This window comes from Populus alba, chromosome 14 (genome assembly GCF_005239225.2).
Source record: "Populus alba chromosome 14, ASM523922v2, whole genome shotgun sequence".
Classification (NCBI taxonomy): Eukaryota; Viridiplantae; Streptophyta; class Magnoliopsida; order Malpighiales; family Salicaceae; genus Populus; species Populus alba.
In genome coordinates, this window is record NC_133297.1 from 11,635,212 (window position 1) to 11,646,379 (window position 11,168).

Sequence of the window (11,168 nt, forward strand, 5' to 3'; positions counted from 1 at the left end):
GACGGGTTAAGCTTCTAAACCCGTGTCAATCCAAAATGTCACCATCTTAATATTAAAAAAAATACCATTTTAAAATTTATTTTAAAGCCAAACAATGCATTTCACTGGTCACTTGAGTTGCATTTGAATTCACCATGTTGACAAGGTCACGTTTTTAAACTCAAGCTAGGCAATGAGTTTGATCAGGAAGTTTCAAGGTGTAATAGCCCTGACCCAATATGGCTGAATATTGTTTTTGACCTTACCACATCACGGTTTGTTCTTGTGACGCGAACCCACTACCGAGCCTAATGTCCAAAAATGCGTTCAACATGTTAACACGAACACTACTAATAAAGCGCCCAACAACACACCCTCACCGCTAATGTGAGATTTTACAATCCATCCCCCTTAAGGAGCCTGACGTCCACCTTCTCACCATACTAAATCACTCAATAACCCGGTCGCACAACCGACAATAAAGAATTCTATTTTACTTTTATTTTTTCCATGTAATGAATTTGTATGTAGTTAAATTGTGAAATCTTGATCATCTTAATATTAAACAAATATTTTTTTAATTTTTTTAAATTAAATTATGTTTTTTTATCGATCATCAACGTCTTGAGAGGAGGAAATTAAAGAGGGGTCGATGAAGTGGATAAAGAGAAGGGCAAAACCAAGATTTGTTATTATAATTAATTATCATCCCTGCATTCTATTTGCCTATTTCTGCAATTTCTTCGAAAAAAAACATTTTCTTTTATATAAAGTATTCAAAGCTTCAATTTTGATCATAGTCGCAAAATCACAATGATGACCGGGGCAGATATTTCCTCGTTTGATTATAAAGATTGTTTTGTAAAGATTTTTCTTTAAAAATATATTAAAATTTATTTTGATTTTAAAACATCACAACAATCTAAAAATATATAAAAAATAATTTAAAATTTTAAAAAAAACATAGAGCTTATCTTATTCCATTGTTAGCTTCACCGGTAATAATGATGAGGGAGCAGAAAACACCCTCTCTCTCTCTCTCTCTCTCTCTCTGATATATAGACACACACGAAATTGATGATACCTTTGAGACTTTATGCACTCAATAATTGAATACTTGAACAAAAAATATCGAATACTCGTACCTCCTCAAACTCAGGCCTCTTCCAAAGGAAATAAAAAAATAAAAAAATAGGCAAATAGAATGCTACTCTTTCTAGCACAACATCCTATACGTTGCGATTGCTGGCTCCAAAAAGATTTTGTATGCCGTAAAATGTACTCGGTGGATTCTATGAGAAAGCAAAGATGGAGTTTACACAGAGGAAAAAGGAAAAAGAAAAGGAGAGGCAATGATGGAAGGGCATCATTGTCATCCTGTCAAGAAGCTGCTCCTATTAAGAGCAATTAAATCACTGTTAAAGAGAAAAAGGTGGAGTAAAGCTAAGGTTGCCTCCACACTCTAGGACAGATGGCCACCGAGAAAACTACACAACTGGATAATTTCAACCTCCCAAGGTATTCTTCCGGCCACATGATGACCCTCTTTAACCCTACTTCTTCTTCTTCTTTGAGCAACTCTTGTTGCTGTCAAATTAATCTAAGATTTAAATAAATAAATAAAAAGAAAAAGAAAAGGGAAGCAGAGTGTGGAATACATATGATCCACACCTTGCAGGTTTTATTGGGCCCTCTATTCTGGATACAATTATCTTACCTGCCTATGCATCCTATCCCTAGTAGCTCTTTTGTTTTTTTTTTTTGTTCTTAATTCATTATTATCTCATTTCGCAGCATGTATTCACGATATTATCTTGTAACGTTGATGCTCCACAGATCACTAGTGGCGTCGAATTTCTTTAAAAACATTAACAATACGGATTCAAATAAATGATTTTGTTAAAAATGATCGGTAATAACAAATGTTTATCTGTGATGGATGGAATCTTTTCCCTTTTCTTTTTTATTGAAGCAAGTTGAATCTCTCGAAGACGAGTCATTGATTAGGCAGTGATCTGCGCAGGCTGGTGCTAAACACACACACACACAAACACACACTAGGCTACATTATCTACTTAATCATTTGAGCACAAAATCTCCCTTGATCAACGGCTGAAATTGGCTGGATGGAGAATGTCCTTGACTATAACATGTTTACGTGTGGACAGCTTTCTTCGCAAGAAGATGATGGGCCACGCACACGTTATATTGACATGACTGAAGAGCTTGCGATTCAATGGGTTTCTAGACGTGCCATGGATGGGTCAGGGGGGATCGATATACTTGCTTTTGTTTTTCATGCACTAATATTGTAATGTTTTCTTTGTTAATACTGCTGCCCATCAGGATGGTTTGGCCTTTGTGTCTCCCATACCAAGCATATGCAAGCATCCACACCTGAAAAAAACCTCACTTACCAAAGTGCAGATCCATCAATCAACTCCACTCATAGCAGCTTGATATATGAAAAAAAATAACCTGCTTGAACCGATACTCCCTTCTACATGCACCCCTCTGAAGGATCGTTTCTCTACCCACTTGTGCACAAGCGTGCGTTTTTATCTAAGTGTATGTATGCATGTACGAGGGTCTCCCCTGTGAGGGGAGCAAGGACAAGAAATGGAGAGAGGGTCAACTAATAAAGGAAGAAGAAGGGGACTTGACATGATGATACACGAAGAAAGGACCCCATAATCGTATTTAAGTCCATACCTTATTCCTTGGGTCTAGTTCCCATAGCCCATTACCATTCTTTGACTAAAATTCGATGGCGAGAGGGTACAGCTACAAGGGTTTTGATTACTTGCCTTGCTTTTTAGTTCAACTAGGCAAAACCCACTTCAGGATTCCCTCCCACTATAGGTGCCTTTTCTCCCCTGAAAAAGGGAGTCTTCTGCAAATTATGGATCTATTACTAGCAAACTACTATCAACCAAGCTTTTGTAGTAGCAATACACTAGTAGTGTGCTACTGGCTGTGTAGGCTTTATAAATGGGTTATCGAATGAAAGTCACAGGGCAGGAGGTGCTTCACTTTTTCATGATTATGATTTTGATCTAGAACTTGCATGCTAATATGGTTAAGCCTTTACCTCATCATGTCCTAATGGAAGCACGCCACGTGTTATGAATCCAGTGGTTGCAACCTTAATAAAGATTGTGAAGAGATGCTATGGCAACATGATTTTTGACAGGTGACATGTTTGTCGACACTGACCAGGAGCGACTTAACCTCCTTCATCTGTCTTGCGTCAATTTGCATGTAAAAAGAAAAAATAGACCTTGAATTTTGCCAAGAGAACTGGCTTGCGTGGTCTTAGATTTGGGCACTCAAATGGTCCGAGACCCATCATAGAATTGTGCAAATCATCATGTAATTGTTAGTTCATCATCCGCTCCTGGTTTGGTCAAGAAGAACCCAGTTTTTTTATTTGGTCCCCAGTCTCCTTTCCAGGCCATGGTGTGCTGTGACAAATATGATGATTTCAAAAAACAGAAGTAGTAAAAGATGTACCCTTTTCCTTGGCTAGAGGAATAGGGTTGGCGATGGGATCTCCAAACTGGGTAGAGCCTGGGTTGAAAAGGAGGCTTAAAACCCAATCAAGATCTTAGTGTAGGTTGATAGGTCCCCATTATTAATCCTTTATATAAGCTGTAAAAGTTAGGTTTAAGAGCTGAAATCCTATATTTAAAGCGTTGGCGGCTGGTTGGTCCTTTTAGGTCTACAGACCACTGCCTTTTTTCTTCCTTTTTCTTGAACTGAGGAGGCCACAGCATCATGTCTCCACTGCAGTCCCGGAAATGAAGAAAGAAAAGAAGTTTAAATAGGAAAAAAAAAAAAGGAAAATGTTTGGGCTGGACTGGAGAGAACTTGCTCGGCCCATTTCTCCTACAATATAATATTTAGAAAATAATACATTGCAAAACAAAACAGACACGCCCAGTGGGACTCGAACCCACAATCGCCTGATTAGAAGTCAGACGCCTTATCCATTAGGCCATGGGCGCTGATTGCTCGGGTTCCTAACTATAAATATAAATTCTTTATAAATAGAGCCTAATGAATATAACTTTCATTTCTCTCTCTTAGATAATAAATTAATTTTCAACTACATAAAAAATCGCATGCGAAAGGCGAAAAGACTTGAAGCTGTCGTTGTAATTTACCAAAAGAATAATTTTATAAATATACATAAGCATGTGTCGGGGTTATTTTCGGGTGATTAATTATTTTGGAGTAAATTAAACTTACTCTTTATATGCCATTTCCCCCCTTTGTGTCCCAAACTTAATGGCCAAAGTGAGTGCTATTACATCAGGTCTGAAAGGAACTAACTGGTGACTCATCATTCCAGGATTAAGTTTAGACTATGTTCTACATTAAACAACTAGATGGAAATTAATTAGGTCAAATTCGATGACCTAGTAAGTAAAAAAATCCAGATAAAGCTTGATTTGATTTTTTTTTTTCACAATAAATATATATATATATATATATTAATCTTGAAATAATGCATTTTTTTAATCTTTGAAAATTTTGCACATTGACTATAAGCAAACCTTTATAAGCAATCTCATCCAAGAAATCATCAACATCACATACAAAGAATCTTTAAGGTTGTCAAGCCTTATCATGTTGAGACCATAAAATGGACTCTCACTAATCAAGAATCATGTAAATAAGTGATTTAATTTACTAAGAGCTTGTTTGGAAGTGTGATAAATATTGTTTTTAAAATATTTTTCACTTAAAAATATATCAAAATAATATATTTTTAAAGTGCAATAAATATAGTTTTAGTAAAACACGATTGTATCACAATGCCAACAAGATCTAAAAAAGTGACTAAAGAATATAAAAAAAATATATAAAAAGATGGGTGAAAAAAAGCAAAACATATTCATGGAGGATAAATTTATCATGATGTGGTGAAGATGAGTTTTTTGCGAAGATGAGGATGAAGGGGAAACTATTTGTCTGGGCACTTATTTATCTAGATTTTAAGAAAACATTTATTTGTTATAGCGCATAAATAGGTCATGCAAAGAGATAATTCAGGCATCCAATAATTAATATGATAGTAAACATGTTCCCTGTTTTTTCAAAGTAATTTATTACAAATAGTTTAATCCACTCTATTTAGATATCCTTATAGTTAATTTTGTGAGCGTGAATTCCATCTTATCTTCTCATTTGTGATAAGAATGGACAAATCAGTCAAGCACTCCCCCAGTCCTAAATTTCTAAATGTAAAGTCGAGGAAGAGAAGTCCCTAATGATGTCTGGTGCGTGGCAACTGCAATAAGTTTGCCGGGTTAGTCCCCGAAGCACTTCTAAAGAACGCATTTCAATGAGTTTGACACTCATGTTTCGGTTGAAAATCAGGTAAAAATATGAAAATCATTCATCAAAAGATAGCATCAGTGACACAGCCTTGTCCTATTATTTGTAATTTGAGATGTATATTCGACCTTGTCCCGAATCAAACGCTATGTATATGGCACCAATTGAAAAGGTATGCATGTATTTCCCAGGTCTTTCAATATTCTCAAAGTAAATGCTGAATCCATAAGCTTTCATTTCCAACTACACGAGTGATGCAGCCTTTTCCTACGGCTAGTGTATGTCAAGGGACACAATGCTACGATTCTACAAGCAGATAGAACTAAATGGCTGCTCAAGGAAGACTGGCATTCAAGTGTACACGGTTCTGTCTATCTTTACAGAATTGGCAGCAGATATGGAGACGTCACGAGCATATCAGAGTGCATAAATCCTGTGTCCTTTTTTTCTTGGGAAATGTTGGTGAAGGGGAAGACTTTGAAGTTCCCATTACCCATGCAGGTCAACGTCAACTCTTTGTCACTTCCCATGGTCTGAAATTACAGTTTGATCGGCATTAGCATGGGTTGAAAAGCATGCAAATCTAAAAAACTAAAAGTAACTGATGAGAATTCAGTTCTAATTGACATGGAAGAAGAAACTTAAGTTAACGGGATGCCTTTGTTGTTTAAGCCCTGCCTGATTCAAGATGGTGTTGAATAGAATCATCTGTTGTCATTGAAAGCGACTTTTTCAGCCGTTTGTATCTATGCCTAATCGAAATCGTGAAGATCTAATAAAATCAATTCTTTAGCTCTGATTTTATTTTGTTTCGCAAATCAATTCTCTCCATAAAACTCAGTTATCTGAAGCGAACTAGTTATGCAGAGTGCCTTTGAACACAACTAAAATATTTCCTTTTTCCAGGTCCATTTCATTTCTCTACCTCTATTAACCAATCCTCTTTATGCTTGCTAGTCTGTCATAAGGAATGAGAACTTGAAAACTCCAATTTACACAGCATTTTCAGTTTTGGATTCTTCTTTCACGTGCCCGAGCAATCAATAGTTTTTCAAATAAATCAAAATTATACCTCACAAGATGACGTTAGGTCATTGCAACTCCACCTTTTGTAAGGAATGCAGTCTATGTATCTACACCACCTGCAATAATGGCTTATATTGATGCCTAGGAGTACAGCCACAAGAAGTCCCACAAAGCTGTGTATAAAAAGAATCTCCTCTTAGTCTCACAGAATATAAAGTTGACAAGCAATAGAAGAGAACTTGCTGTACAAAGAAGAAAAACTCACAGAAGAGAGAAAAGGATCAGGGAAGCACTCCTCAGCACAGGCCTGTCCAGTTTCTGCTTCCAGTTAAATGAACTTTTGACGCCATACTCACAAAGACCTATTTTGTTTTGAGCCACTTGCCTAAGTTGAGGGGTGTAAAAAAGCACAAGTCCAAGTAGAAATCCTGATATCAGACTGCCAATGCTTGAATAGTTGTCCATGTAAGGTAGCAAGCCAAGCATTAAATTGAATCCAGCCACAAAGAAAAGCGTCAGCAGAGCTGCAATCTGAGATAAAAGAGAGGAGGGACCGGTAAGCTGGTCGTCAAAATCAGCGGAAAGGGAGAGAAGTGGAGGATGTGAAAAGAATGAGCATTACCTTATTGGTGTAGAATTTCCAATTCCTTGTAAGTGCAGAAACTGTAGCCCCTAGTAAGCCAAAAAGAGCACCGGAGGAACAAACTGCTGGACTATCTCGGACAAAAATTGCAGTTACCAAGGTACCAGAAAAAGCAGACAGCATGTAGATTATCCCAGTTCTTACTGCACAGAAGAAACAGACAGCGATAATAAAAATCACCATCCCAAGTCCAACTGTAAATCTAGCAACATAGTTGAGTGGCCAGAGAAAATTAGAATCACACGATTACTTGATCCAAACTCTTTCTCCAGGTAAATTCCTATAAAGATAATGCAGAGAAGGTTGATCATAAAGTGGAAGACACCAGCATGCAATAATGGGCACATAAAGAGACGCCAAGTTTGATGTTCTGCCAACAATGTCTTGCGAATAGCCCCCATTTTATCCAGACTGTAAAAGAACGAGCACAATTTCAGAAAATGATATTACACATACTGTTGAATCTTTTGAAGAACTAGAACAATGACGTTAGAGTTAATTAGAGATATATCCTTCCAGTTACTTGGTAAGAAAAACACTTTAGGAACACATCAGACGCATAATAAAGCACCAGCTTAAAAACTATCCCAGTTATCAAATATAAGCATCACTATAAAATGGGCCAGATGGACAAAACATCAAGAGACATCTTTTTAATTACTCGGAGACAAAACAATTTTTTTAATTTCAGAAGCACCTTTCTTCAGTTTTATCCACAACCGCATTTTGCTTCCAATAAACAGGTCTAGACTTTCTCAAACATGGAGAGAAAATGGGCCTAGAATCACCTTTCAAACAATTTATCAATTACTGAAGTGGAAAACGATAGAAAGCTACAAGCTTAAATTGGAAAACACACAAGTCTGTTTTGGCATGCACTTGAAGGCAATGATAGGTAAGTGAATATTCTGCCATGGACCTTTTCTCTTGTACTCTTAAGAAAAAACCGCATTCGCCACTGGAAGGGGTGTTGTTTATTTCCTTTGACAAATGATTGCAAATTAAGTTTAACAAGTGGAAACCAAAGCCACATTAACCAGAAAAGAAAAGGGAGCAAACAAATAAGCACCAAACCCCACAAAAACAGAAATCACTATAGCCATAATCAAAAAGGTCGATGTATTCTCAAACACACAGAAAAATATGTCCTAGAATCACCTTCCAAAAGAATTATTCAATCATAGAAGCTGAAAAAGATAAAAGGTTAAAGCTTTAATGACAATTAACCAACCATTCTACAAAGCAGCATTCACAAAATACTAAAAAGAACTTGCATTAACATTTGACAACGCTAATTCATCAGTGCGTGATCACGAATTGAGATGGATCCATTTTCAATAGTTATAGCAGCAATTAAGAATATAAAAAAAGATTAATAACAGAAGCTAACAGAGCCCAATTTTCAAGCAAGAAACACAGAAAGACCAAGAAAGGAAGAAAAGTGCTCACGTGGAGGCAGAGGGACCAAGAAAAGGGTTTTCAAGAAGAGGCTGAAACGACATTCTCCCCAAGGCCTTGAAGGCGCAGTCGCCGTGAGAGTTATAGCCACAATCATTGACGGCCATTGTGATAAGAAAGACTACCAAGTGGATGATAACGAATGCAAATATGACACAGGTGTCTCTTCTTCTCATACGAGAACGGGGTTTAAAGAATGGGCTCTTGTTTTCATCTTGAAGAAATTCTGTTCGGAAATCGAAAGAGAATGTGGTTTCTTGATGATCTTGAATTGGGTCTGCAATGCTGATCTTGGTATCATCTTCCTTTTCTTCCATTTTTCTTCTACAGCAAGACCGAGTGATTTTCTTGTTTTATGAGTTCTAACCGAAAACAAAGCGATTTTAAAAGAGACTTCGTTATGGCAGTTGGGTTTGGCGGGAAAACAGTTTAGCTAGAAGCTAAGAGTTATTAAGTTATTTGTTGAGACAGATAATCACTAGTGGATCCGTGGCGCAATGGTAGCGCGTCTGACTCCAGATCAGAAGGTTGCGTGTTCGATTCACGTCGGGTTCAATTGCCCTTTTATTTTCCTAAATTATATTAATATCATGGTGAGTGGTAAAAAAAGAGGTTAGCAGAATTATTTTTTCTGTGATGCAAAGTGAGATGTGATGTTTATTGGTAAGGTTTGCAATTACTTTCATATTGTCGGTATTTGAGAAATTATAGTAATTATTTTTTAAAGTATTTTTATTAAAAAATATATTAAATTAATGATTTTTTTTATTTTAAAAAAATTATTTTTGATACTAATATATTAAAATGGTTTGAAAATATAAAAAAAATATTAATTTGAAGGAAAAAATTAAATGTTTTTAAAATACTTTTAAAACAAAAAATAAAAAGAATTTTTTAGACAACTCCCAGTGATATCTTTGCTTTTGAAATGTGTTTAAGACCGCACAAACACAGATAATGCAGCCCCACCTTAATCTATCGTGTTGTGTTGTTGCTGAAAGTTTTAATCAGCGAGTTGATGCATGTTTATATTGACCATCTACTAATGCAAGGACTAATTACGCAATACCTCTATTTTTCCATCAGATCTTTCGGGCTATATGAAAGATTAATTTTCTCTGTATAGTTTGGATTAAAGAGATTTAATTGATCTTTTAAAATTTGGTAATCAAATGGTTTTCAAAACTAAATTACATAAGTGACTAGATGCAAACGATAGCTAGGAGAAGCACTGATTCTCACCACAAAATTATTGATTTGTGAACTATTTAGAAAAGAAAAGCAACCCCCCCTTCTCTATCTATAGGGACATAGATTTTATGTTTTTTGAAAGTAGGTAGTAGGAAATGTAAAATTGAGATTAAAATTTATTTTACATGTAGAATATTTTTTTATGTTTGGCTTGCAAAATATTTTTTTTTTATGATGATAAAAGCGGTGGTGATGAGGTGGGGATAATGAGATAATCATGGTTGTGGTTAAAAAAAAATAATGATGAAGAGAAATGTGAAGATATGGTCAGAAGTGCGGTGAAATAAAAGGTGATTGTAAGATGGTAATGGTGGTGATGGTTGTGGTAGGGAAAGATAAGATCACAGTGAAGGAGATGATGATGAGATAGTAATGATAGTTGTGAAAGAAAAGGAGATGGAAGTGGTGGTGGTGGTGATAGTGAGATGGAGATAGCGGTTGAAATAGTTGAATGATATTGTAAATAAATTGCTATTTATGAAATATTTAATGGAACTTCAAAGCCTGAAAATATTACTCTCTAAAAATAAAGTGTTTATAAAAAAGATGTATCTTACTGATAACTTCTTCAAAGTGAATATGATAACTATTGTAACTATAAATGAGAAGAAAAATAACACTAACGTCTATTTGTCTTACTCGCTTGAGTCCAATAACATGTGACATGGCATATTAGGTCATGTGAATTATAATTATATACAATGGTTAATAAATATTGATTTATTACCTTGTATTATTTTTAAGAAAAGTAATAAGTGTGAGGTTGAATAAAATCAAGATTCACAAAAATTTCTTTTCATTTAATTTAAAAAATCAGTAAACCTCTAGGTTTAATTTACTTGGATATTAATGATTTAAAGTTTGTTCAAACTAGAGGTGAGAAAAAAAAATATTGTATTGATTTTATAGATGACTACACAAGCTATTGTTACAATTATCTACTTAGAAGCAAAAATGGCTCTTAAGATGTTTAAATATTATAATAATGAAGTTGAAAATTAACTTGATAATAAAATAAGGTAATAAGAAGTGATAAATGTGGAAAATTCAAAGCACCATTTAACAAACTCTGTTTCTAAAATAATATTATCCACCAAATTACTGCTTATTTTCATGTTAACTAAATGAGATTGTACAACGTAAATATTAAACTTTAAAATAAATGATAAATATCATGTCAATAAATCTAGGATTACCTCAAAACTTATGTGGAGAAACAATTTTAATTAACAATTATATACTTAATAAAATAGATATCATGGAAAGGTAGAAAACCTTTATATAAATACCTCAAAGTATAGAAGTATATAAAAAAGATAGTGATACTTGATCCTAAAAGGGTTAATAAAGGATCCAAAACTATTTATGGTGTATTTATTGGATATACTTAGAATAATATTGCATATTCATTTATAATACACAAGCCAAGTATTAACAATATTCACCATAATATCATTCATTTGAGAGA

General features: G+C 34.9%; 1 protein-coding gene and 2 non-coding genes across 3 annotated transcripts; 1 reads left to right on the forward strand and 2 right to left on the reverse strand.

Annotated features, from left to right (window-relative positions):
- Positions 1–3,913: 3,913 nt before the first annotated feature.
- On the reverse strand, positions 3,914–3,986 carry TRNAR-UCU (transfer RNA arginine (anticodon UCU)). The gene has a single exon. It is a non-coding gene; the product is annotated as a tRNA-Arg (tRNA).
- Positions 3,987–6,235: 2,249 nt separating this feature from the next.
- LOC118041723 (inactive RHOMBOID-like protein 8) lies at positions 6,236–8,766 on the reverse strand. The gene is made up of 7 exons (XM_035049203.1): positions 8,441–8,766; positions 7,689–7,769; positions 7,242–7,402; positions 6,971–7,134; positions 6,614–6,879; positions 6,395–6,464; positions 6,236–6,280 (listed from the first exon to the last, which is right to left on the reverse strand). The coding sequence occupies exons 1-7, from the start codon at positions 8,764–8,766 to the stop codon at positions 6,236–6,238; spliced, it is 1,113 nt and encodes a 370-aa protein (XP_034905094.1).
- A 166-nt stretch (positions 8,767–8,932) lies between these two features.
- On the forward strand, positions 8,933–9,004 carry TRNAW-CCA (transfer RNA tryptophan (anticodon CCA)). Its single transcript has one exon. It is a non-coding gene; the product is annotated as a tRNA-Trp (tRNA).
- Positions 9,005–11,168: the final 2,164 nt, after the last annotated feature.